General features: G+C 44.9%; 2 protein-coding genes across 12 annotated transcripts in view; one reads left to right on the plus strand and one right to left on the minus strand.

Annotated features, from left to right (window-relative positions):
• The window catches only part of MTMR1 (myotubularin related protein 1), a 73,531-nt gene extending 57,019 nt beyond the window's left edge, over nucleotides 1–16,512 (plus strand). For 5 of the 7 annotated variants that reach the window (XM_081277601.1, XM_081277602.1, XM_081277603.1 and 2 more), the window contains 4 exons: nucleotides 4,855–4,947; nucleotides 6,220–6,333; nucleotides 9,646–9,822; nucleotides 14,134–16,512. In XM_081277601.1, coding sequence (XP_081133727.1) covers nucleotides 4,855–4,947; nucleotides 6,220–6,333; nucleotides 9,646–9,822; nucleotides 14,134–14,298 — 549 coding nt within the window. In that variant the 3' untranslated portion in view covers nucleotides 14,299–16,512. Of the gene's footprint in view, nucleotides 1–4,854; nucleotides 4,948–6,219; nucleotides 6,334–9,645; nucleotides 9,823–9,851; nucleotides 10,010–14,133 lie in introns of all 7 variants that reach the window. The other 2 variants (XR_014020069.1, XM_081277605.1) reach the window with 2 other exon arrangements.
• The window catches only part of CD99L2 (CD99 molecule like 2), a 118,693-nt gene continuing 94,784 nt past the window's right edge, over nucleotides 4,011–27,919 (minus strand). Inside the window, exons 7-11 of one of the 5 annotated variants that reach the window (XM_081277613.1) lie at nucleotides 26,956–26,994; nucleotides 26,338–26,457; nucleotides 23,179–23,196; nucleotides 21,938–22,003; nucleotides 17,805–20,766 (exon numbers count right to left, since the gene is read on the minus strand). In XM_081277613.1, coding sequence (XP_081133739.1) covers nucleotides 20,702–20,766; nucleotides 21,938–22,003; nucleotides 23,179–23,196; nucleotides 26,338–26,457; nucleotides 26,956–26,994 — 308 coding nt within the window. In that variant the 3' untranslated portion in view covers nucleotides 17,805–20,701. Of the gene's footprint in view, nucleotides 4,067–17,804; nucleotides 20,767–21,937; nucleotides 22,004–22,520; nucleotides 22,670–23,178; nucleotides 23,197–26,337; nucleotides 26,458–26,955; nucleotides 26,995–27,919 lie in introns of those variants that run through there. The other 4 variants (XM_081277615.1, XM_081277612.1, XM_081277616.1 and 1 more) reach the window with 4 other exon arrangements.

The raw sequence follows: 27,919 nt of genomic DNA on the forward strand, positions 1-27,919 counted from the left end.
TCCAGTTGGTAGCTAATTCCTAGTCTCTTGATCTCTTGGGGATTTGTCTTCACCATGCATTGGATTGGAAGACTCCAAGATTCCCAGAGAGACTCATTTTGGAATGCAGGATGGGCAGCATGAGGACTTCAATGGCTTCCATGTAGGAGCACCAAGTGAAGAGCAGAGAGAGGCCCTTACAGCCCTTTAAAATGGTCAGGTCCATAGGCTCCAAATCCCGTGCCCCAGGGGAATTCTTGTCAGATCCTTAGATACATTCCTTCCCTTCTCTTGCTTTGGTTTCCTCCCCTCTGAAATGGAGTGGTATGGGGGATGGAGGTTGGGTGTATCAAGTGCTTAGATGTCAGGGTCCCTGCTAAGTGCCAGCCAAATTTAACCTCTTTTGGTTATTTTTAAACACTATCATGAACACCTTTGTTTCTTCTCATCAAGGGCTAGACTCAATGGGGAGGATAGAGTATAGAATCTTTCGAAATATTTGCAATTTGCCTTCCCTAAGGATTCAGAAACCATTCTCTTCTACCTGTCCTTTCCAAACTGTATGTCTGGAGGGAGGTAAGGCTGGCAAGTGGCCTTTCTCAGATGGGCAGCAGTAATGGCTGTCTATTGAAACAATAGAGATGGCAGCACACAACTGGGCTGACCAGGAGTACATGTGTCCAGATAGCCCACAATTCTGTGGTCCTGTCCCTCCTTGCTAATGCTGGGGCTGGCCATATCATGGCCACAGAGAAGGTGATGTGACTATATGATTCATAATGGCCTCAATTTACTGAGTACCACTGTATGTCCAGCACCATCACATGAATCATCTTATTTAATCTTGATAGGCAGGTACTATCATTGACAGGCAGGGAAACTGAGGTTTCAGGAATATGAGTTATCTCCTCTAGGTCATACTGTTAGAATGGAGCCAGTATTTAGACCATGGTTTCAGGCCTGCAACCACCTACCCACTGGGTCCCTGTAATCTACCTTACCTAGAATTTCTGGGAATGAGACACCTGAGCTACTGAGGCCAGTTCCTGCCCTTGTCCACCTGCTTCCATCATCTACCTCATGGACCTTATTATGAAACTGACTGTTCTTCATTCATCCTTTCCCCATTCCTACTCTTTCCTAGATCATTCCCTTTGGTATAGTAACCTACTACTATATCCCCCCAAACCCTTTGGCCTCACAGCCCTCTCTAGCTGTCACCCTAATTATCTGCTCCCCTTTTACAACACTCCTCAAAGTTATTATATATATTTACCATCACTGCCTGTCTCCTTCCAGCTGTCTTGACATCATGGTCTTCTCATGGTTGTCAGCAACTGCCACTTTGCCAAGTCCTTCTCTTATTTGGCCTGAGTATTAGATGCTGCTGATTCTTCCCACCTTCTGGAAGCACACTTTCTTCACTAGGCTTCTGGACCTCTATAAACTTTTACATTTTCTCTTATTGCTGGGTCCTCCCCTTTTCTCCAACCTTTTAATGTTGATGTACTTCAGGGCTTAGTCCTTAGATGATTTCTCTTCTCTGTGTGCTTAATCCCTGAGTGATCTCAGCCAGTCTCATGACTTTGAGTACATGTATTCAAATCTGTTATCTCCTCTCCATTGCTACTGCTGCCCTCTTAATTCAGGTCTCACCAATTCCCTCAGAAAGTCTCCTAAGTAGTCTCTTTTCAACCTGTCCCCTTCCAATCCACCATCCCTACTGTAGCCTGATGGAACATTCCAAAAGACAAATCTGATGCTGGCACTGCCCAGTGTGAATCCCTCAGTGCCTTCCTGTGGCCTTCAGGATCATAGGCAACCCATCAGCATGGCTCTCAAACCCTTTAATTATCTGGCCCTGGCCCACGTCTCCAGCCTCATCTATCAACTTTCCCCTTACCTCATCTCCCAAGCCTCAGTAATGCCCAGCTATGTATGACTCCCCTAGCATCCTCCCTCATGTTTCCATTGCTTATAATAAATTCCTGGCCAATAGGAAATAGGCATCTCCCTATTATTCAAAGTTTAAATGAGACCTCAACCATAACTGTAACTTTTATGAGTTTCCCCCATTGTTCCCTCTCTAACCCCATGCTAGGATGGTTTACTTGTTCCTCTGAGCCCACACTGTACCAAATGCACACACAGAAGCCCCTACAATACTTAATTGCCCTAGTTCTTTACAAGTCTTTCTCCTTCGACTAGACCACAAATGAATAGTCATTAAGCACAGGTTTGTCTTGGTATCCTAGGTGGCTAGCCAAAGACTAGGACTCTACTACATTCCATGAAAATGCCTGAAATTCTGAGGGCCAGACATGATGTCTTGCACACACCATAGGAGTTCAGTGACTGTTTATCAAAAGAAAGAATGAATTATAAAGTTTGAACTGTCAGTGAGGAACTGCTCCCTAGGAACCTTAAATACTGAAGAGCAGGATCTACAAATTATTTTATGTAGGGCAAGTACAGAAATAAGGCAATGCATGCAGCTGCTATGGAACAGTATAGAAGTTCCTAAAAAAAATTATAGAATTGTCATCTGGTCCAGCAATTCCATTTTTGAGCATATACCCAAAAGAAGAGAAAGCAGGGACTCAAACAGATATTTGTGCAGCATTGTTCATAGCAGCATTATTAACAATAGTCCAAAGGTGGAAGTAACCCAAATGTTCATTAGCAGATGAATGGTAAACAAAATGTGTCTATCTATACAATGGAATATAATAGGAAAGAAATTCTGATACACTGTACAACATGGATGAACCTTGAAGACATGATGAATGAAAGAAGCCAGTCACAAAGATATATAGAGTGAACGTTTTCCACTTACATGGTGTGCCTAGAACAGTCAAAATCATAGAAACAGCAGAAGGGTAGTTGCTAGGGACTAAAGGGAGGAGATATGGGGAGTTGGGGATTAATGGGAACAGAGTTTTAGTTTTGTCAGATAAAAAGTTCTGGACACACACATGGTGGTGATGGTACTGACAGTGTGCATGTGCTTAATGTGACTGGACTACACACTTAAAATGGCCCAAATGATAAAACTTTTATTTCTATTTTACTACAATTAAAAACGAAAAAACTCCCCATTCCCATTCCCAAGCAACTACTGACCTGTTTTCTGTCACCCTATGTTTGTTTACATTTTCCAGAATTTTACATAAATACAATCATGAAGTTTCTTCTTTTCTTTGTCTAGCTTCTTTTGCTCAGAATAATTATTTTGAGGTCTAACCATATTGTTTCATGCATCAATACTTCATTCCTTTTTATTGTTGAGAAACATTCCCTTGTAGAGATATACAATTATGAACCCATAAAGGGTGGTCAATGACTGACCACCCTTATGATGTGGTCCCATAAGGTATTGCCTACTGATGTCATAGCCATATCATTCTAAAAATACTCTATGTCATGTTCACACAATGACAAAATTGCTTAATGACATGTTTCTCAGAACCTATCCCATTGTTAAGCAAAACATGACTGTACCACTATTTATTCATTCATCTCTTGGTGGGCATTTGGGTGTTTCCAGCTTTTGACTATTAAAAATAAAGCTGCTACAAATATTTAAAAAAAATGAAAAGAAGGCAATACACTATTACTCTGAGCTGTTGACATCGACTTGGTTATTTCTTTGTTTTTATGTCTTCCCGATGGCAATTTTATAGATGAAGTATATTTTTTTCTCCCTGTGGTGACCATGTTCTATGTTCCCAGTGTTTTTTTTTTCTTTCTTGTCCTTTTGTTTAGTTATATATTATTTTAAGCTTCTCTCAGAATGCTCACTCTTTACCTATCTTTTTACTCATGATGTTTTCAGTGTTTTTGGCAATCATGTTTATGTGGGTGAGAATAAGTATCAATCTATTAATATAAAACATAAAAAGATCTGAAACACAATACCAGACTCCTTGAGCAAGGAAGAAGAGTTCTTGAGTGATAGAAAATTGGTTAAAACTATTATTAGGGCTGGGGATGTGGCTCAAGTAGTAGCGCACTTGTCTGGCATGCGTGCAGCCCGGGTTCGATCCTCAGCACCACATACCAACAAAGATGTTGTGTCTGCCGATAACTAAAAAAAAAATAAATATTTTTTAAAAACTATTATTAATCACTATTTTAAAAAAATATTTTTTAGTTATTGATGGGCATTTATTTATTTATTTATTCATTTATTTATTTATGTACAGTCCTGAGAATCAAACCCAGTGCCCCATGCATGCTAGGCAAGCACACCACCACTGAGCCACAACCCCAGCCCTATTAATCACTATTTTGATATGCAGACTTCCTGACATTTCTGACAAATGGGAAAAAAATGGTTTTATACTTACAGAGAAAATGACATTCATGATGTGCTTTGTGAGCTAATTGGTACTCACTCCCACATTGATAAAATTTGCTTAATGTGATAGCTGATCTTCTTTTATTGGTTCTTTTTAGTTTTATATGACAGAAGAATCCATTTTGACATAATTATACAAGCATGGAATAGATCTGATTTTAATTCAGACTCCAGTACCTCTCTTTTACCTTCCCTTTCCCCAGCCCCTGCTGGTAGCTGATCTTGAACCCATTATTTGAACTGAAAAGTTCACTAGCCACTTGATTATCATTTATTGAAATCAACTATATTAAATAGAAATTACAAAACAATCAACATATATAGTAAGCTGAATCTTGGTTTCCTAAAAGAAATGGAAGTCACTTTAATTTTGTAAACATTTTCAAGTGCTGTTTATGTGCCACAAATCCTGTTAGGTCTGATAAGGTATTACTGTATCACCAAAGAAACTTAAAATGACTTTTGAGAGGACTGAAGCATACATGAAGATGTTTAACCTTTTGCTTTCTTTGCAGCGAGTGGGCCATGGTGATGACAACCATGCTGATCCTGACCGATCTCCTATATTCCTTCAATTTATTGATTGTGTTTGGCAAATGACAAGACAGGTGAGAGATTTCAAGTATATTTCTGACCTATGTAGTGTTTGATTCAAGTATATCTTAAGTTGAAAATTGGATAAATTTCCGCTGTTTCATTCAAAATCAATGTTTGTATGTAAAATATGACCCCATACAGATACACTAGGTAACTCTATTTGGTTTTGTTCTAGTTGGCTCTGCTTCATTCAGTAGGTGATGAATATTTCACTATGTTTTAAAATTAGAATTCTGGCATATAGTAGGTACCCAGTATATGCTGATGCTGAGATCATTATTATCATTTCCAGATAACTCAATGCCAGCTACTAGCTAAAACCTGCTGGCAATGCTAATAGTCTCATTGGAATTCTGCAAAGCCCTATCATCAGTTACCTAAAACAATTGAGATGATTATATAGTTTTTGTTAATATGACGAATTGTAATAATGGCTTTTGGGGTAACATTAATTTTCAGATGTTAAACCAGCCTTGCATTCCTAAGACAAACCCTACCATCACCCTCTCACATGCTAGGCAAGTGCTTTATCACTAAGCTACATCACAGCCCTTTTTGTTTTGAGACAGGATCTTGCTAAGTTGTCCAGGCTATGGATACATTTACGATCTTCCTGCCTCAACCCTGAGTATCTGGAATTACAAGTGTGTGCCACCACATCCAGCTTGTATTACCCTTTTAATATGCTGCCATGTTCGATTTGCTCTTATATCAGTAAGAATTCAGAGGTTGTGTTCGTGGGAAAGTTCTTAGTTATGAGTTTTTTTTTTTAATGGATAGAAGAGCTATTAATATTTTCTATTTCTTCTTGGTTCACTTTTGGTATATGTTGAACCCAGGGTCTCCCTTCCTGCTGTGTGGCCTACAGTGTGCCTCCAAATAGGAAGCTGGAACAATAATAGTGCTCCCCTCACTTATTTGCCTTCTCTCAAGGTCACAGTTTCTTGTTGCCTATTGCCAATATATCAAAACATTTTTGTTTCATATATTTTATCCAGTTTTCTGTTTCTATCAGAAGGGTGAACCTGAGCTCTGTCCTACATTGTGAGAAGTAAAAACTACATAAAATATTTTAGGCATAGAAAAATACAACAAATTTTGTTGTTTCTCAGCCAGACAGATCACCTTGGACTTGAAACTTAGATAGTTAAGACATAGGGTCATTCTGCCTTTTAATCTCGATAAATTCCAAACAGTAATTTAGTTATCTTTCACAATGAAGTGTTATTACTTTATTTTAGAAATTAGACTTTAAGACAACCTTATTTTTCTCTCCATTTAAGTTTCCTTCAGCATTCGAGTTTAATGAACTATTCTTGATTACAATTCTGGATCACCTTTATAGCTGTCTCTTCGGGACCTTTCTGTATAACTGTGAACAACAGCGGCTCAAAGAGGTAAGTGTCTTATGTCTCCCATGTTGCCCAGGCACCTATTCCAATAAGGACTATTATAGAAGGAGGCCTAAATGGAGGGAGGACTTGGCTTCTGGTCCTGCTGCTATCTGTAAGTGTGCAGGGAGATGGGGCTTATACTAGAAGCCCTCACGGGGTTCTAGCAACTCAAGTACATATGTCTAATATGAGCCTCTTACTTTATAGTGTTTGGGACCCAATGAACCATGACTTTCTTTCTTTTAATTGTATTTTTTTTATTGGTTGTTCACAACATTACAAAGCTCTTGACATATCATATTTCATACATTAGATTGAAGTGGGTTATGAACTCCCAATTTTTACCCCAAATGCAGATTGCAGAATCACGTCGGTTACACATCCACAATTTTACATAATGCCCTATTAGTAACTGTTGTATTCTGCTACCTTTCTTATCCCCTGCTATCCCCCCTCCCCTTCCCTCACATCTTCTCTCTCTACCCCATCTACTTTAATTGTAGATGGACACAATCCTTTTATTTATTTATTTTTATGTGGTGCTGAGGCTCGAACCGTGCCTCACATGTGCTAAGCAAGTATTCTACCACTGAGCCCCAGCTCCAGCCCATGACTTTCTGAGGAGTAACACAAATCTGTACTCCTCTGCATTCAGTGTGATTGAGCCCTGTTAACTTAAAAGGGGAAAAAAAATAAAGAATAAAGTTTATGGTAATCATCATATCTTAATAAAGTTCTTTAAAACAAAGAAAAACCCAGCAGCAGAAGATTGAAATTCATATATAGAATTTAAACTATGATTTCATCTATTTTGGTGGTGGGGGGACTGCAAAATTTACTATTTAAAAAAAAGCCTAGTCTCTTGAGATTTAATTTATATACTATGACATTCACTCATTTAAAGTGTACAGTTCAGTGGTTTTAGCATACACAGATTGAGCAACCATAACCAATATGTAATTTTATAAAATTTTTATCACTTCAAAAATAAACACCACACACCCTAGCCTCTGGCAGTCACTAATCTGCTTTCTGTCTCTATGGATTTGATTTCATTTCATATACATGGAGTCATATGGTAGGTGGACTTTTGTGACTGACTTCCTTCACTTCCTTTTTCAGAATGAAAACATGTTTTCAAGGTTCATCATGTGCCAGTACTTCATTATTTTTTTGTGAATGAGTCATATTCTATTGTATGAATAGACCACATTTTAAAAAATATTTTGTTATACATGGACACAGTATCTTTATTTTGTTTATTCATTTTTTTATGTGGTGCTGAGGATTGAACCCAGTGCCTCATACATGCGAGGCAAGTGCTCTGCCACTGAGCCACAACCCCAGCCCTAGATGACATTTTTTATCTATTCATTGGTTCATAGAAATTTATGTTATTTTCACTTGGGGGCTCTTATGAATAATGGTGTATTATAAACATTCATAATTTTTGTGGACATATACTTTTGTTTCTCTTGGATACAAAAGAATGGAATTGCTATGTCATGCCACAAATATATGTTTAACTTATTTATTGGGGAACCACCAGTTTGTTTTCCAAAGCAGTTGCACCATTATGCATTATTACCAGCAATGTCTGATGGTTCTCATTTCTCTGCATTTCACTAACACTTATTACTTCTTTAAAAAATAATAACCATTGTACTTGGTAGTATGACATGTTTTTAATTTGCATTTCCCTTACAATCAATGATGTTGAACATCTTTTTATGTGTTTATTGGTCATGTGTATATCTTCTGTGGAGAAATGTTTATTCAGGTCTATAGTCCATTTTTTATTAGGTTATTTGTCAGTTTCATTATTGACACATTTTATATATACAAGTCCCTAATAAGATATATGATTTGCAGTTTTTTCTCTCATTCTGTGGGTTATTTTTTTTACTAGCTTTATGATGTCCTTGGAAACACAAGTTTTTAATCCTGATAAAGTCCATTTTTTTTTTGTAGCTTATACTTCTGTTACCGTATCTAAGAAATCATAGCTTAAGATCACAAAAATTTGATCCTGTTTTCTTCTAAAAATGTTACAGTTTTAACTTTTAAATTTCAGTATGTGATTCATTTTAAATTAATGTTTGTATATGATGTGAGATAAGGGTCAAACTGCATTCTTTTGTATTGGCTATCTAGCACTAGTTGGAGGAAAGACTGTCTTTCTGCCATTGAAGTGTCTTGCCACCCTTGCTCTAAATCAGTTGACTATAAATGCAAGAATTCATTTTTATAATTTTTTCTCATATTTTAGTGGTCTATTATAATTATACATAATGACAGGATTCATTGTTACATATTTATACATGCACACAATGTAATTTGGCCAGTATCATTCCCCAGTATACCCCGTATTCTGTCCTGTTAATCTTTATGTTTATCCTTATGACAGCACCACTGGTATTGATTATTGTAGTAAGTTTTGAAAATGGCAAATATGAGTCTTCCTAATTTGTTCTTCCCTTTTGAAAATTACTTTGGCTATTCTGGATCCTTTGAATTATCGGTGGTATTTCTCTTATAAATATAAGAACTTAAATGGTCATAATTGAATGTTCCAGTGGGAAGTAAACATTTTTATAAGCAACAGAATAGTAGAACATTTTCTTGACCTATTTTCTTCATTTGAATTTTTCACTGTTTGATCCATTGTTTAATGCTTATCTGTCTTGTCCCCATCCCTACAAATTTGGGTGTTTTCATTCAGATGAGCAATGCAAATTGTTAATCATTTCTAAATAGTGTAATGTAAAATTGAGGGGAAGAGAATAACCAATAAAAAAATTAAAAAAATAAATAAAATTAAATTAAAATAAATAAATAAATAAAATTGAGGGGAAGATATGCATACTTCTCTATAGGCAGCTTTTCCAGTCTGCCGTCATGGCACAGTATTCTACAGATACATATGGTTTTTCCATTGCAAGGGATCTTAACTGTAAATTCTACCTATGTTTGTCAACATGAACAGTCACAAAAGCAAACCTTAAACCAGAATAAAAAAATGTATTTATTATTGATGAGTCCTATCATCTTGTGGATGTTGGAAAGTTCTCATTCCACCTCCCCACAGACACTTACTGGATGTTGCCTAACATCAGCAATATGTTTTTCCAGGACAGCAAGCAGTGCATGTTCCCATGTTGTCCCCAGCATGAGGCCAGACTTGGTGGGAGGATGGGGATGGGGCCTAGTAACTCTTTGAGTTCTCTTCATTATTCCAGTCATTTTCTTTATGTAATACTCATTCTTGGGATATGAAGAAAAGCTTATTTCAGTTATTCCTGTTTTGTTTTTCAGGATATATACACAAAGACTATATCTTTATGGTCTTATATCAATAGCCAGCTAGATGAATTTTCTAATCCCTTCTTTGTGAATTATGAAAACCATGTGTTATATCCTGTTGCTAGTCTGAGTCATTTGGAATTATGGGTGAACTATTATGTACGATGGAATCCACGAATGCGACCACAGGTATCTTTTTGTTTTTATTCTCCTCATAGGAACACGTCTCTTTCCTGGTGAAGATGATGTTATAAAATGTGTACATGGTGGGTGCTAATGTACTGCAGTTCTTTGCATTCATGTTCCTCTAGGCCAACCCCAAGCTGTTAGAGTTGAAAACCTCCTCCTTCCCACCCTCTGTCCTCTACTGAGGAAGGTATGGAGAGAATCCTGTCTGTGTTTGGCTCTAAGTCTTATAAGTTGCTCGGAAGTCTTATGGGTGGAGTAGTACCTACTCTAGTAATGTACGTGTGGAGTTGGTGGAAAGGCTGTAGTAGCACAATAGAAAGAAGGCATGGGCTGAGGCACAGAACAGCCTCCCCTCCAGGAAGGGGTAATGTTTGCCCTACCATCCTAGACTGTTTCACAGTAATACTTTCTGAGATGGTAAAAACTGAGAGAACAATACATAGACAGGGCCAGTCAGCCAAGCCTGTGCCTGTACTTTGTGTTCTTCGGTGGCTGAGCTCTGGCTGTGAGCGAAGCCTCCCGTGACCTATTCTGAAAGCTCCCCCAGTTTGGGGGCTTTGCCATGGGTTTTGACTCATCCCTGCTCCCCACCCCCAATTTTCTGTACATGGGTGGCCAGGCCTGGTGGGGTCTGGGTGTGGAAAAGGAGGGAAGGAGACAGCCCTCACCTCTGTGGACAGAGAGCTTTCTGCTGAGGTTTCTTCTTAAGATAACACATCCAAGGCTTAGCAGACAGTCACCAGGAGTATGCTGCCCAGCCATTGTTCACACCACTGTTTTCCCCCATCAGCCAGTGATGAAGCCTGCCTGCTCTCTCTGCATTCCTCCTCAACCATCTGTCCCTCTCATGGTGTCCTCACATGCTCCATCTTAGCCCCAAGCCTCACAGACAGGGGCAAGGTCCAGTTGTTCATTTTACTTTCAGCTGTCTGGCACTGGAACTCCAGAGGGCACCATCCCTTTCCTAACTCCTGGGGCTAACAGTGCACTTACATGGAGCCTCAGCTGTGGGTTCAGTCTGATGTGCACACTCTGCTGCCCCAGGCATCTGTGACCCATCTCCTCCTTGGATCCTCTGCTCTGATGCCGCAGCCCACACCAGTCACACTTGCTGCTTGTTTCCCTGATGCTTCACTGTTTCACTCCATTTGTTCCATGAGGCTTCAGCTGCAAAAGCCCTTTCCTCCTCTAGATCCTGTGAGTTGGCCCTGCTGCCTTATAACTGCAGGAGCATTTTTCAGTGTTCACTGATCATAGCACTTACATAGTTCTCTGAGCTAGGCCCTACACTCCCTGTTGCCTTCACCTCTGTTGTTCCCTCTCCTCTTCCCTGGCTGGGGCTGGTGGCTCCAAGTAGCACAAGTGGCACCTCAAAGCTCTGCAGGTATGGAAGTGCAGGGTGAACTGCCATCCTTTCACTGGAGTCCAGGCTCCAGATCTACTCTGCCTGCCTTTGCTGCTGTACCTAGGAGACCCAGCCTTCACCTGCTTCCAGCAGCTTCCTCCTTTGTGTGTTTTGCTGTCACAGGCACTTGGCTGAATTCTTCTTTGCTGGGCAGCTATAGAGTGGGAAAGTCACACCTTTGTTTTAATTATGTAGAGAGAGCCACTAAATAGTCTGTTTAGTGATTCCAGGGACCAACTGTTTGGTGCTCTTTTGGTTAGAGGGGTTTCTCAGTTACTGCAGGTCTTAGCAGGTCATAGACTTGAAATGTAAGCAGCATCCCCTTGAAGCACTGTGCTAGCTCCTTCTGCCGGTGCCACAGGCCCAGCCACACACCCTGTTATGCTCATTCTCCATTAGAAACAAGTGAGGGCAGGGAGCAAATCTTTTGTAAGAGATCTATTCTTGATGTTTCCTCATGGAAGAGTGTGATGATGATCAAGGGAACATGGCTACAGCTGCCTATCTTGAGGTCCTTTAATGTGCCACTGGGCACTGTGCTTGTGACTTCATGTCAGTCCCACAGTGCAGAGGGTGAAGGGAAGGGTCTGAAAAGCCATAACTCATCCAGGACTTGCCAACTTGTGTGCAGTTGTGGAAGGGTATCCCTCACCAGGGCCAAATTGGGTCTCGGCAGTAACTCAGTCCTGATCTGGAGCAAGGCCCTGAGCCTCACGGCAAGGTGCAAGCGTGATACAAATCTATGCCAAGTACCTGCCACAGTGCTGGGGGGTGGTGTAGAAGGTGGGTGTCCGTTTTTTTGTGTTCTCCCTATGCTGTATCGCTATGGCTACAGCTTTTATACTAAAAGCCACAAACACAACATGCTGGGCACATGGCCTTTTGGGACACTGGTGATATACCATGCTAGGGAGGCAGGTGGGCATTTGCACAAGGCCAGGTGTATGATGGGGAAAGCTTCCTCCCTCTGGCTGCACTGTGGTGGATGGGAAGCAGAAGGCCATGAGGCAGGTTGCCATAGGTGTGTGGTGATTGGAACAGAGTCATGTGGGGCTGAGAGGAGGAAGGATATAGGAGGAGAGGCAGGGGACACAAGCCTACTGGGTCTCTTTGCTCTGAGAAGGAGATGGCAAGGTTCGCTTCTGTGAGAGGGGCTCCCTCTTAAAACCTATTAGAGAATGGCTGAGTGGGGCCAAGAGCCAGTGGGCATCCTCCTCCTTTGGGCCTTGGCTTATGCCTCACACATGCTAGCACACCTGGGTCAGACATAGCTAGCCTTTCTCTGGTAAGTTTCTCTAACGCAGTCCTGCATTTAAGCCTCAGAGTTATCTGTTTTTCAGGCACCCCCTTGCTTAGTATCAAATAAACTGATACATGAGAAAATTACAAAAAGCTCCCTGAGGACATAAGGAGATGGTGGCACACTTGGGCAGCCCGGGTCTCATTTCCTGGGTGTGCAGGAGACTGTTCCCCTGTGTGCTCTGCTCCAGGAAGCTCATGTGTGTGTTAATAATGGTGGTTGATTGCAAAGCATTCCCTCATCTGATTGGAATCAAACAATCCCACAGATGAGCAAAATCCCAGAGAGATCCTAAGGTTAAGAGGAGAACTATTGTCATTGTTAGTGTCCTTTAAGGATCAGCCTTTGCTATAAGACCCTAATGTTGCTGTCCCCTACCTCCTTCTTCCCATGGTCTGACAAAGGAGAGTGTGTTCTTAGCCTCCTTGGTGCTGGTTACTGAGCACCCTGTGATGTTGGAAGCATGCAGACGCCCTATCTTTACTCCTCTTCCTTCTCTTGTTCTTCCCCCCACCTACCAGAAGGGCTGATCACCAGGGCACCATGATGGTGCAGCTTCAAGTCTTTGACCTGGTGAGTGATGAGCTAGAGAAGCAAGCTAGTGCCTGGAGGTCAAGTTCAGGGTGTTACTCTCAGGGCAAGGGGAAGAAGCCACTAGAGGGTATTAACATGGTATGTCATGAGGTCTGCTTGAGGCTTGGAATCCACCTAGTAGCTGTGTGTGCACAGTGGGTATGGGAGGAGAAAAGGCTCCAGACCCCGCCCTGTGCCTCTTCACTTCCCTAGTGACCTCCCTGCCTAGTCAACTTTGCTCACAGCCTGTGAAAGTCCAGGTCTTTGATCTCTGGGCTTCTAGTAGGTGCTGAGGCTATCTTGGTAGTTTGGAGAGCTAGGTGCTATGACTATAAAATAGCGTGACCTTCTAGTTTCTTTATTGTCCCATCCCAATCTGTGGGTTTAAAAGAAAGATAACTGGGGTGAAGCACTTGAGCAGAAGTACTGAATAGAGTGAGAGGCTAGTCCCTTTCCCATGGCATCACCCCTCTGGGGCCTTATGCTCTACTTCATGCAAATAAACACAGCTCCAAGTAGTAGAAAGTGCTGATTTAACAGATGTATTTTTCAGTCAGGGGGACTATTTATAAAAATGCACAAATACAGAGCTCTTGGAGGCAGCAGGGTCTGCATGTGAACACGGCTTAGCTGGGCAGCCCGGAAGCACCATGTGTGTTTGACAATCTTCAGCAGACTGCTCGGCTGAGTCTGCACTGGGAAGACTCAGGTCTGTGGTCTCACCAGAGCCTGTGAATCTTGTCCTGAGAACTGGGAGCCCAGCAAGGAGAGCAGAGGGCAAAAAGGCCTGAATGGTGCCCAGTCCAGCCTGGCTCATTGCCAGTAGATGCAGGGTAGTCTGGGTGGCAGCTGAAGCACATGGCTTATGGGGAAGGGATCAGTGTACACTTGGGGAAAGATCAGTAACTGGTCCAGGAGACTGTAACACAGGAGTCTGGGTGAGGAAATAACCACAAAGCTGAGGGCCTAGATGTTGGAACACAGTATTGTAAGAGCAGCCCAATAATGAGACTTTGTCTCTGCTCACCACCAGATGCCAATTCACCAGAATCTCAAGGAGCTGCTGGCTGTCAGGGCTGAGCTGCAGAAGCGGGTGGAGGATCTGCAGCGGGAGGTGGCCACACGTGCCGTCTCATCCTCATCTGAGCGGGGCTCCTCGCCCTCCCACTCAGCCACTCCTGTCCACACCTCAGTCTGATGAGCAAGGCCAGTGTCTCGGGCCATCTTGCTGCTCCACCATCTCCCAGGCGGCTCAAGAACCTGGTCATTACTGTTAGGGCTGTAACTTGTGATCTTGTCTCTTAGGATTAGCTCCAGGGACCATCTGTGTGGCTAGGTGGCAGCTCCCACTGTCAGTAAATGCTTTTTGTTTTGTGACCAGCCTGCGACCCTCCTGTAGGCGGGCTCACAGGGGAGCCACCTGTCACACACACCCTGTGAACCACCTTCCTCTCCTATGGACAGTGTGGGGGAAAACTTGAGTGGATGCAGCGCAGCACTTAGGCTTAGAACATCTCACACCATTTCTTTCCAAGTTAAACTCTTCATAGAAAAAAACATCCTTCACTTGAAAGACCACACTGCCAGGCATGTGGCTTCTTTCAGCTCTTTGCCACAACTTGAAAACTGTTTTTAAATGAAATGTTTTGGGGAATACAGACAATTGCCATCTAGTCAACAGTTATCTTCATGCAAGGGGTCTTCCTGCACCAATTACTCTTGTGTACATATAAGGTATTTTTTAAAAAGAGAAACATGCCTTTATTTTCCTATGTCCTTTTTTATGTTTAGAATAGTCACCTGAGGGGGGATCTGCTTAACTGGACTATGTGATAAATTCTTTCCAAATGAACTTCATGCTGACTTTGGTGTGGTACATTTGAAATAAGCTTTGGATGTGGTCATTTCAATGGCAATGTGTTATTGACCTCAACCAAACTCTGTACTTGCCTCCTAAGGTGGCCCAGTCCATTCACAGGGAGCAATGGGTGCCTCAGGACGGCAAGAATTAGGTTATGCTGAGAACTCAGACAGCTGTGCCTAAGTGCTGGCCTCCCAAACAGCTCCTTCAAGAGCAGCGCCTATTGATAATTCCTGGGCTGTTTCTGCAGCCCACCATCTCTGGACAGATGCCAGGCATCTGTATCAAAGCAAGGCTGCTTTCTTGTCCAGTGATTTGCCTGGACAAAATAATATTTGCCATTTTATTACAACCCTTTCACATCAGTTTATTCACAAGACTGCCTGTCCATATTTTCAAGCAACCACTGTGCTATGGCTGAGGTTTGCTAGAGCAGAGCACACTCTTCCCTTAGTTCTTCCTTCTCAGAGCCAGCCTCAGTTAGGCAAGCTTCTCTCCATCGTTCTGCACCTTCACTTAATGAATTTAAGCTCCGTGATTCTGTGAGTCCTTGTAAGAATGAATTTATGATCAACTCTTAGCTCCTTCGTGTGGGGTGCCAGCATCTCTCCGCCAAGTGCTGTGCCCATTTCTGCAAATCACCAGACCCCTACCTGCAGCAGGAGGTAAGATTACTCTCCGAAGCTTAAAGGGTCAGCCTCGGAACTGCTGTTTTGCATCCTCTTCTGGTTGGTGTCAAGTTGCTGAATGCCACACAGAGTCCTACATGTTGACCTTACTTTTTAAAATATATTCCTAAAAAAGGTTTTCTATGGTCAAATATAGAGAATAGATTTTTTTTTCAACTTGCAACCTTCTGATTCTTACAGAAAATTATCCTTTCAGAAGATACTAGAAATATTTATTGAAGATAATTTGATAACCTCAAATTCTCAATTCTTATCATCTGGGGTATTTGTTTCTAAATCATAGCTTAATTAACGTTTACTTTTGATTTATGTTCCCAACACATCCAAAAGCTGATTTATAGATAAACTATTATTCATTGATGCACTGATTTTTTTAAAATGGAGATATTTCCCATTTTTATTCCCCTGGAAAAATATAATTCCCCAGCCGTACTAGAACTGTTTTTATAGTGGAGTGGATGATGCTTTTGGCAGAACCAGAGAAGCCAAGAGTGCTAATTCTTGGTGAGGTGAGCTGGCTGGTATGGGTGGAGTGGGAGCTGCCCCCTGCCAAGCTGCATGCTCCCTCACCTGGGTGGTCTCTGCCAGCCAGATCCCTCAAAACTCCCATTTGATTTTTTTTAAAAAAGCACAGCAGAGCATTTCCCTTTGTATGTTCCTAGAACAGAACCGTTTCTAAAACAACTTGAAGTAAAGTTTTATTATCTAAGCATCTTTTTTTGTTGTTGTTTTATTTAAGTGTACTAGAATGTAAAACCTTTATGGTTCAGGTTTTTAAAAACTGGTAGAATATCGTATTTGCCTCATCTGATGCACTGTATTTCAATCTATAATTAAAATTACAATATGTTTGCTCCCTGGTCCTTTTGTTGTCACTCTTTAAGTGTTTTAGTAGGTTTTTCCCTTGGGGAAAATTAGTAATAATAAAGTAACATGTAGTAAATGTTTACTATATGCCAACCATAAATAATATATGTAAAGTGCCTAAATATTCACTTACAAAATCATACATGTAATTAATTCATCAGGAGTCTTAAGTGTTTGGCTGGAACAGATAAGTACTCTGATTTTAAAATGAGAAATGCCCCTTACCCATAAACTTGAGGAAATGCTGAAGGCAGGAAAACTACTGGAAATACCCAAGAGTCAAGGAATGGGTCCTCCTTGTACAGCGCTAAAACCTAAAATTGGCCTTTCCCCAATTCTAGGGGACTTCACGTTTTTGGAGCCCTGTAAAGGCCTGTGTGAAATCACACTGCCCCCTACAGGTCAACCTTCTTATTAGGGCCCGAGATCTCAGACTGTCCTGAGAAGCACTGCTGAGTGAGAGAACCTAATATTAGGCAGAAGATGCTCAGTGGGACCAATTGCCAGGCAACTATCCCCAGCAGTGACACCAGAGCAGAAGGCTAGGAGGGCCACTGTGCCAGGTCCCCACTAGCCATGTAGAACTTATGCACAGGGCAATCACATGGTGAGTTTGAGTTTGAGGATTTGGTGCTGTTTCACTACCAGACTAGTTTAGCAAAATGAAAAAAAAAAAAACTGCTATCAATGTGAAAAAACTCCAATCACTGCACAGGATCTGTGCAGCGTGTTCATGCTGACAATTCCATCCATCTTCTTAGTTTGTAATTCAAGCTGTGAGTTGACAAGGTGGTCTGCTGGGACTTGATCCCCAACAGTCCACTCTCCACAGGTAGGTACAACGCCCCTTTTCTTGCTCACCTTTCTCTGCCTGAAACAACTCACATAACTAGAAGTTTTGCTGGTGACTGGCTTTCTCTGAGGACAGAGCAGTGGGCTGGGAAGCTGCCAGGCAGTGCAGCCACGTCTATCCTCCCAGAGGAGTTGATGCTACCTGGCAAGCTGCAGCATCAGGCAGCCCATGAAGCCTGGGTGTGGCCTCTGGAGGCTCTGCTCCTGCGTCTGCCCTCCTAGCCCAGGATATTGGGCATATTATACTGCAGCTGTTGTATAATGGGAGGCCACCCCCAGAAGCCCTGACACTAGGCTGTTCATGAGGAGGTAACTGCAAGAACTCTCAACTTGGAGAAAACCTATGGCTGGAAATGAAGTGAATGAGCTCAGCTCCATATCAACTCTTGTAGGAAAAGAGAGCCATGTGACAAAAGCACCTCAACACAATCCCAATACAACGTTCCATTTTGTTTAATGCACACACTAGACATTTTACAATTCACACTTGGACACAGCACATACAAAAGGATGTACAGAGGATTCTGAGATCGGTCTCCAGCACTTCTTCCTCAGAGAAATGATACTAACCCCAATCCAAGTGGCTGAGGCAGTGGGCCTGCCCCACAGCATGAAGACACTCCTCCCCACCAAGTTCCCTATCTTCTGGCTCCCTTAGCAGTCTTCCATGGAGCTGTGAGCTCACTCGGATATACTCGGAGCTAATACTATAAATGCTAAACTTTTTATAAGTTCTCCCTGCCAAGCTTGGCTGATAATCAGTGTTCTCAATTGGCTTTTCCAGATCACTCCCTTTTTCCTACCACCTAGGACCAGACCTGAACTGACTAATGAAGCCTTCATATAGACAGGAGAGGAGTTCCCAAGGCTTCTGCAGGCCACAGTACCCAAGCAAGTGTCAAATGCCAGCGGGAAGAAGGAGCCCTTGGAATGATACTCTCTGCAAATGGGAGGCCAAGGACCGCCCAGGCCTGTCCAGGCACTTGAAGTTAGCGCCTGTGGGCCAAGTGATGGGTTTTATGCAGGAGGGCTTTACGCAGAAGGCACCGAGGTAGCTAAGGGAGAGCAGATAGGGCTCTTGTCACTGAAGTCAGTGATACTGAGAAAATGGTTTTACCAAGAGCATTTATTTTACATCGTGGCTGCAGGGTTTCAACGCCTGTGCCATCAGATGGGCCTTTCCATAAAGGTAAGATGGATAACACCCCTGAGGTCACCCTATCTAGGTGCCAATAGACCAAAGATGCAAAAATTCTTCACAGCCACCTCCAGCTCAGCAATGGCCAGGCTGTGGGGCCATCATCTCTTGATGTCCTTGGTATCAGGGAGGCACAAATCCGATTGATGATATTCTCACCAGCAGTGTGGAAGGTCTTGAAAACATGCAAATCTTGCAAACAATGCCTCCCTGACTAATTAAACTTCCTGAGGCCACATTTCCCTTCCTTCATGTTGCTGTGTCCTCAGTGCTCCAGCCTGCCTTTCAGACCCAGTGCTGGTGTGTCTGGGCCAAACAGGACAGGGAACAGCTGGAAGGCTGCAAGTATTCACTGGGAGTGGGCTTTCCAGACCACCTAGAGACAGCACCTCCTCTGAAGCCCCTCTGCCATGAATAGGCTTTTAAAACAATGGAGACACACAGTAGCATGCATTAGATGGTGGGTGGGGTCTGCTTGGATTTCAGTGGTTTCCTTAAGAAATGCGAATGCCTCATCCCAGCTCAGCAAGGAGCAAATGTGCAGCATGTGGATTGCCTGGGGCCATCATGCAGTCCAAAGACACCCTGAAGTTTTGTAAATAGAATCTTGCCTGCTGGTGACTTACATTCTGCTTTCAGAATTGCTCTCTGGGGGGCTGGAGGTGTGGCTGAAGGGTTGCCCAGCATGAGGCAAAGAAGCAAACAATTGCTTTTTGACATGGCAAACTGATAACCAGCACACAGGGCTCTATGCTATAGCTCAGCCTCTGACAGCAGAGCTTGCTGGGGGCAAGGGCTAAAGGAATACCATGAAGCCAGCTATGCTCTGGCCCAAACCACACAACTTGGGCCAGGTTAGGGGCCATTCCTTGGGTTCTCATGTCTAACATATCATCAATGTTCCAAATGCTCTTCATCAGAATCGACAAGGAGGATGACTACAGAGCTACACAGGCAGAAGCAGCTCCTTTTCCTCCTTCCATACATTTCTTTTTCTTTCTTTTCTTCTACTTTGGTACCAGGAATTTAACTGGGATGCTTAACAACTGAGGCACATCCCCAACCTGGTTTTTTGTTTTTTTTTTTTTTTTTTAGATAGGGTCGTTTAGGGCCTCACTAAGTTGCTGAGGCTGGTCTCAAACTTGTGATCCTCCTGCCTCAGCCTCCTGAGCTGCTGTGATTACAGGTCTGTACCCTCCCATACATTTCTAGGCAACTTCTATGAGCATGGTTCTGGTTTCAATGCTCATTCTCCATGCCTGTAGCTCTTGCTACTCAAATGAGCTCATATACAGGGTGGGGTGACCATCCATCACCCAGTAGAAAACATTTCCAAAGCAGAAATGACTCTTAAGAATTTTACCCTGGCCAGCCTAAGGCTACCCTTAGTCCCCTCTGGAATCTGGTAGGAATTAGGGCTGCAAGTCGCAGCTTCCAACTTCTCCAGATTCTTATACTCTCAGGGCAGGATTATCATGAGATGTACATTTGCACTGAAGTAACTGAAAAGTCTCCACTTGTGCCAGCTCTAAAGGCCAGCAATGTAAAATCCAGGATTGGAAAAGAAAAACACTGCCCTGGGTATTACATGTGTGTGGCATTGCTTGGTGTTGATTTGTCTGCCCCGTGCAGGGATTCCAAGTGAACCGGGTGCTAGCAGGACCCAGCCACTTACAGCTCTCAGAGGTCACTGCCAGAGTCAGCCATTCCAATGTGTACGGGGATCATACCACCTTTCGATTTATCACCCAAGCAGAAATGCTCTCCTTCCACACCGTCCCCAGTGTCCTCTTGCCTGCTTTCATCTTGGTTTCCCCTCCCCATGCTGAGGCTGGGACAGGATGGCTCTGAGGAGCTGGTGACCCAGCAGGTTCCGAGGATGATGCTGGTAATCTGCTGGAACTGGGTCTTGAGCCTCAGTACCAAGTCTCTTCAGAGCACCTGGGGCAGGGCAGACACCCCACCCTGCAGGCAGGGCACAGAAACCAAATTCACGAACACTCAAAGCTTGTCAGGAAAACTCACAACAATAAGAAGCCAATAATGTGGAAAGCGTAGCACAGCAGCTGGGGATCTACATGAGGGGCCGAAGGGTGGTGGCACCCTTCATGTGTGTCTGCTGCTGAATGGAGCCTCAGATTGAGGACACTTCGGTTTGTGAGGGCTCTGCAGACTGTGTTTGCAGTGCTGAGTATTTCACTAGGGAAAGAAGACGTGTGTTAGGTGGTCTCACCTGTATCCTGCACAGAAGGCCCTGCTAGGGACAGAATTGTGCTTCCTGCATGTTGGGTCAGAAACTGACCCAAGCCTGTCCCAGACACACTTCCTCTGGGGCCCATTCCCTGCCCTGTGTCGGACACGCCTTGGGCCCTGGAACAATGTTCTGGGTGGGTGAAGGGGGAAAAGGGAAGCCAGCCAGGCTCTGCAGAGCCCAGCCTCCACTTCCTCACCTGGAATCTGGAATGCTCCTCACAGGGTTACTGATTATTTTAAATAAAGCACTCAACACAGCACTTGGCCGGTATAGGTGCTCACTCACTCAATGGAGGCTAGAAGTTAAAACTTGTGGTAGTGAATGCTACCTCTCATAGAATCCTTTTTTTCCACATTTGGACCCAGGGCTATTTTCATCTATTTGGTACGGCAACACCTTGATGATGACATGAGAACCTTGTTCCCCTTACACAACAGTCCCTCCTGATCTCCTTGGCCCCATCATAATGGCTGTTGCCCTGTGACTCTGGTCACAACACAACTGGGCTCTGCTAGTCTCCCTGTCTGTGCCTTCTGCTTCCTGAAGCCTTGCCAGGCCTCTCCACTGGCATTCTGGGCCACAGGCTGTATCTTCCTAGAGAAGCTGGCCACTCCAGACCAGTGGCCTGATCTTATGTGGCCTCAAATTGCTGCTAGTTCCTGAAGCCCCAAAGTGCTCACTGAGCAAGGAAGGGAAGGCTGAGAAGGTCTGGGTTTCAACCATGTACCCGCCCTGCCTTTGGCAATTTTCAAATTAAAAGGCTATAGATCTAGGTGAAAAGTCTTCCCACAGCTCTATCTAAATGTGTCCAGGACATGTCCCTTTCTGCCAACAGGGAACAGAGGTACCTGGTGCTCCAGCTCAGATCAATCAAGAGCAAGAATAGCAGGAGTGCCCAAAAGTCGCTGACATGGCACCAGATGCTCTGACTGTCATCCCAGCAATGCCAGTCTCCTGAAGCCAGAAGACGCTGGCTGATCCAGGCACAACTGGGCATCTGTGGCCTTCTACTCTGGCTGGTCATTCTATGTTTCCTTAGCCCAGTTCTGCTCAGTGCTGGGGCCACCAACTAGGAGACTTTCAGCAAGGAATAGTAAGTAACCAAGATGTCCTCACCTTGGGGTTCCTCACATACAACGGCTTCCAGGTTCTCCCCTTTCACGTAGTCTGCATTGAGACCCTCTGGAAAGGGCAGATGGCAGTGTTAGTGATGGGCATGGAAATAAAGGGGCCCCCTGTGATTCAGCACTCCTGACTGAGTCCTCCATTACAGTAGCTGCCCACTTCAGACCCCTGTCCTGGACAACCTGGACATCCTTTATCTCAACTGAAACTGTCTATCTGGAACTGCACTGCTCAGGAGTACTCATCAGTGCCTCAGAGATGAAATATTATGCATCAAAGGCCGCTGACACCCTGTCCCTATAGGGCAGCTCTGCTCAGAAGAGGAGGCACCAGACAGCAGGGCTCAGCACCATCCACAGGTCCCATGTGTGACCCAGGGACCAGGGAGGTGGTGAGACAGCCAAGTGCCACGAGTGACTGATGGATACAGCACAGGGAGGGGGCAGATGGCTGAATGGAGCTCACTGTGGAGATGCCAACAAAGCCTCCTGCCAACACATGGCCTTACCAGCAGCACCTGCACAGAGAAACCAAATGGCTTCTCCTGGCAGCGGGAAGGGCCCAGGGCCTACTGGCAGCTGCTCTAGTCTAGTTGGCTAACTGGAATGCAGAGATTCGACAAAGCATCCTCTTCAGTCCAGCAGAGGCTTGTAGTGGACAGCACACCTGCTGCTGCTAAAGGAGAATCTACAGACCTTGTCTCATCTCTTGGTAACCCAGGCCCTGCAGGAAAATTGTGGTTCTAATAGACCAATTGACCAAGCACTGGCACAAGTCACACTATCATCCAAGGCCAAGGGCTCAAGATGGAAGCCAGATGAGCCTTTGAAAAATGCAGTCATTGCTCTTTGGCACAGGTGGCCAGCCCCATGCACAGCCAGGCAGGGGAGGGCCCAGCCCTGATGGGTGGGGGCTGGGAGATTGCCTTCTGCCTGTACTTGCTCCTCAGGGATGGCCACTAGGGGGCATCTCAGTGTCCTCTCTGATCCTGCCCCATCCCTGACCCCCAGCCACACAGGCCTGGGGACAGAGGGTCTGGCAAGTGGTATCCTCACACACATATCAGGGAAAGCTAAAGATGGTTGTGGTTGCAGCCAAGTTGGTGAGTGCCAGGGAAGAGGATGGGGTGGGGAGCATGAGAAAAAGCAAGATGAGGCAAGGGAGGGGGAGGAATGATGAGGTGTCCAAGGACAAAGCACAAGGAACATAAGTAAATCAAAGCACGTTATTACCTTGACCTTCCGCTGCATCTGAAGGAAAGACACGAATCTTAGAACCCTGGAGTAAGAACTCAGCTCCTGGCAACCAAACTCTTGGGCTTTCTGTGAGACACACTGACCACTGGCACTGGAGGCAGACAATGGAAGCTGACAGTCCCCAAAGCATGGGCTCCTTTGGTAGCAGTAGTGACCAAGAGCACCTGAGGCCCACACAGAAGGTGGAAGCAGGCCCTCCACAGAAACAGTGTTTATGAGGTTAGCCACCCTACAAATATCCTGAAGACTGTTTCTGATCCTGGCCTGGACTAGATACCATTAGCACATCAGTACATGAAGCACACACAGTCCCCATGGAATGGACAGTCCAGAGAAATGCAGGGTTGGGGTCGAGTCAGACACAAACCCACTGGCCCTGCAGGATCTGGCAAAGTCAGCAGGGGGCGATGTGGCAGCACAAAAAAAAATGCAGCCAGTGCAGCCACAGGCTGGTCCTGGGGAAGGATTCCCTCTGGACCAGAGGATGAGAGGAGCTCTCGGGAGACAGAGGCTGCAGGGTGGAGAGGGCAGGGCATCCAGGAAAGCAGGTATGGCTGTAGAGAAGGCTTCCAGGGACAGGGAGGAGCCGCACCATAGTGGGCTTTGAATGCCAAGCTCAGGGCCTGGAACATAACTTGAGGGCAGCCGGAAACACGAGGTCCAGGCATTTTAAACAGGCCCTTCTTGAAGAGAGAGAATTATGGGAGGGGAGAGGGACAGGCAGGAGGCAGATGAAACCATCCAGCTAGGAGATGGAAGAAGACCTGGGCCTGGACAGGCAGTGGCCATGGCAACAGTGAGAGAGCTGTGGCTCAGAGGAGACACATTGGGTGATACAGGTCCCAAGGTTGGGAGTACACAGGTTGGGCACAGGAGGGAATCCCAGGCCTTTACCTTCGGGAGACAGACACCCAGGGAAAGAGGGGGGTTGACAAAGAAGAGCAGTAAAGTCCAAGATCAACAGAGTGGGGGAGAGTTCCCTCAGGAACCAGCCACTTTGCCTGCTAATTCAGTGTGTGAAACCTCACACCTGTTTGTTAAACAAGTGTGAAGACAATGTATTTTCCTTTTACCTTAGTGTCCCTATAAACACATCCAATCAAGATGTTTATTCTATGTTTTGGAAATCAACCCATTTTCCTCCTGTCTATTCCTACCCGGGTGGCTCTGACCTTATTTGGTCACAAGATTTGTTCATACAGCTGAGGCCCAGAAGACCCACCCTGTCTGTTCAACCCAAGTCCTCTTGGCCATCTGTTGCCCTGCCCTTGCCAGGCTGAGGCACAGGGCTGGCTTCTTACCCACAGGAACAGTCCTGAGGCTCTGGGTGTGAATGAATGATCTGCATTCACCCAGCTCTAGTCCTTTTGTAAAATGGGGTCATCAGGGTCTACTTGGAGTTGGACGACATCACTTCATCTCTCAGGCCCCAACCTCTTCACCCTCAAGTATGAGAATGGACCGGAGTGGACCTGAGTGAGCTCACACCTCAGTGCTCCTCCTACCAGTCAGAACTCCAGGGTGTACTTTTCAGGGCATAGAGATAACTTGATAAGACTTTTCACACTCTAGTCAGTCATAGGGCCCTGGGAAGCTTAGGTTTGTGCTACCAATCTCATAGAAGTCCCAGGGTTCCAGGAGAAGAGTCTGAAACCACTAAGATTCATATTTGGAGTCTACTACTTATTAAGCCTCTCAAGGTGAGATCTTTCTGGATTTAGGATGAAGGCAGAGACTGAGCAACATGGCCACAAGCCAAAGAACATTTGGAACCCCCAGAAACTGTAAGAGGCATGGAAGAATCGTTTCCTAGAGCCTCCAAAAGGATTACGGCCCTGCTGACATCTTGCCCTCAGATTTTCAGCCTCCAAAACTGTGAGAATGAGTCTCAGTTGTTTTAAGCTACTCAGACTGTGGTTCTTTGTCCCAACAGCCACAGGATAATGCAACAGTTGTGCAGGTCGAGACTGCTTGTTTGGCAAACCTTGCTCGTGAAACCTGTTGCCTCCCAAGTTAGAGGAGTTCTTGTCTGAGTACCTCCATGGCTAAGGACCAAGCACAGAGTGGCAGTTCCTCTCCTTGCCTCCCCATGTATGTAGGAAGGGAAAAGAGCAGAACAGCAGGACAAAGAGGTATGCCATGTGACACTTCTAGACCTCCAGTAAATGTGCAGACCTCCCACTAGTTTTGGGGTCCACTGTTATGGTTTGGATGTGGATAGAGTTTGGATTGCTCAGGTGTGAGACAGTGCAAGAAGGTTCAAAGGAGAAAAGATTGGATTGTGAAAGTCTCAACCCAATCAGTGAATTAATCCCCTGATCTGGATTAACTGTGTGGTAACTGAAGTGTAGGGTGAGGCTGGAGGAGGTGGGCATAGAGGGCATGGTTTTAGGTTCATATTTGTGTCTAGTGAGTGGAGTCTCTCTCTCTCTCTCTGCTTTCTGATCATCATGTGGGCTGCTTCCCTCTGTCATGCTCTTCTGCCATGATGTTCTGTTTCACCTTGAGCCCCAAGGAATGGAGCCAGCCTTCTAAAGACTAGGACCTCTGAAAATCCTGAGCCCTCAAATAAAATTTTCCTTCTCAACAGTTGTTCTGGTCAGGTCTGTTAGTCACAGCAGCAAAAGATGTGAGGGCAGGAGTGGGTGTGGCCCCATAGCAACCTTTTAGGATCAGAAAGGGGATGTTTTCAGAACCATAAGAGCCCTGGCTTGTCCAATGGCATTTGCTGCTATGTTTAAAATCCCCGAGAAAGTATGGCCTTCTGGTCAGCAGGAGAGGGAGCTGTTGACCTAGAGCCTCTGGTAGCCCCACATCCTTTTGAATGTGATCAGAGGCCATAAGGATATCCCAGGGCCCCTTCCATTCTAGGGAAGGAAATGCCACAATAGTCACTGAGCTCTGTCTCCATATAGCCTCCGAGTACTGGGGCCCCTGGAATGTCAAGGTCACCTGGAAAACTCCCATCTGTTGTCACAGACTGGTGTACACTTCAGTTGGACCTCAATTTGTCCCTGTGGATTTTAAAAGGGTACCCCACACCGTGGCCCAGGCAGTACACTTAGAAGCTAGTGTGGGGCCAGATGTGGGAGGGATGTGTCTACACTGACCCCTTCACTGTTCAGGTGCACTTACGCTGAATGCTGAAGCAAAACTTCTTCTGCTGGTAGGAGATGTAGCTGGACACAGCACCAATCAGGGCCATGGCCAGGGCACTGGCTACTCCAGCGATGGTGCCAGTCTCAGCTGACATGCCTGGGCACAAAAGAACAGGGAGAGCTTTTGCAGAGCACCTTGGAGCTTAGCTCAGGAGTGGGCTTCTCTACTTACCCCGAACTAAGCTGGTCCAGATGCCATAACCCCCATGTCCATGCAAGAAGGCTAAGCCATGGATGTCCAAGGCATGACAGTGACACAGTGCTCCTTGGATTTGCCAAATACTTTTGGTCTTCTATAAAGACTTGCATTTTGAGGAACTTGAAATGTAGACATGGAAATGGTACTGTGCCCGCTCTTACTAAGGCCCAGCCACAGCTCTGGGTCTTGGGTCAACAGTCCCCCTCATTGGACCACCTCCCCTGGGACCCAGATCTTCATGCTAGTTCCTTTTAAAGACTGCACCCCTCTGCTATTTGCCTTATGGCTCTCTCCTGAAAACATTCAGGGGAAGGGCAGGGTACACCCTGAGACCAGCGTGGGACAGCACTATTTTCCTTATGGTTTCCAATGAAACCTTAGGGTACAGACGCTCACCAGATCCAGGGTCATCACTGCTGCCATAGCCACCATCACCTGGAGAAAGGACAAAAACACTTAGTGTCTGCTGTGAACCTGCGGCAATGTGGATGGCAGGGCCTGTTTCTTTATGCTCGTCACCTGCAAAGCCCAGGCTTCAGGGTAGAATTGCTCATCATTCAGTTAGCTCCCTAGTTTTTCTCTCTGCTGTCCAATGGGGCAGCTGCACTTAGCACCCCACCTACAAGGGAGGGAGCAGAGGCTGGCAGGCAGCAGAGGTTGAGTACAGGCCAGGCCTGACTGAATGACAACACCATGTGTCCCCCATAGGAATGTTGACAGGGGTTGAGTGTAGAGGGGGAGGGATTTGGCTGTGTTTCTAAGTGGGTGACATGGAGAATCCTTGTAATGACAGAACTATTCATCTCCACCATAGTAATAATAACACCTGTCAACACCTGTGATACAACTCCACAGAGCTCTACACACACACACACACACACACACACACACACACACACACACACACAACACTCCCTGACAAGCAATTGGTACTAATTCAGGACATTAATTAGCCCTGAGTTTGTACTTCTTGTCACCCTCTTCCTTTTAAGACCAAATGCTCATTGATGGAAGGAGATGATTTTTTCTTGGGCCCAGAGTTCTTAGGGGAATCCAACCTGTGGTGTTGGAGGCTATGGGTTCTGACATTTTCTTTACTAATCAAAGAGTCTTGGGAGGTGTAGGTTAATGGAATGCAAAAAGTGTACCATGGTGGGGGGGGCAATGATTGGGGGTGGGGGGGCAATGATTGGGGGGGGGGGGGTTGGTGAGGGACAGTGGCTATATGGGAACTCCCTGTACTTTGCACTCATTTTGCTGTGAATCTAAAGATGCTCCAAAAAAATAAAATCTATTTTTGAAAAAAAGAGTCAAAGGGCAGGAGAAAATGAGATTTGTTATTCTCCCACCGAGGACTGAA

This window comes from Spermophilus citellus, assembly GCF_964194105.1.
Source record: "Spermophilus citellus genome assembly, chromosome: X".
Classification (NCBI taxonomy): domain Eukaryota; kingdom Metazoa; phylum Chordata; class Mammalia; order Rodentia; family Sciuridae; genus Spermophilus; species Spermophilus citellus.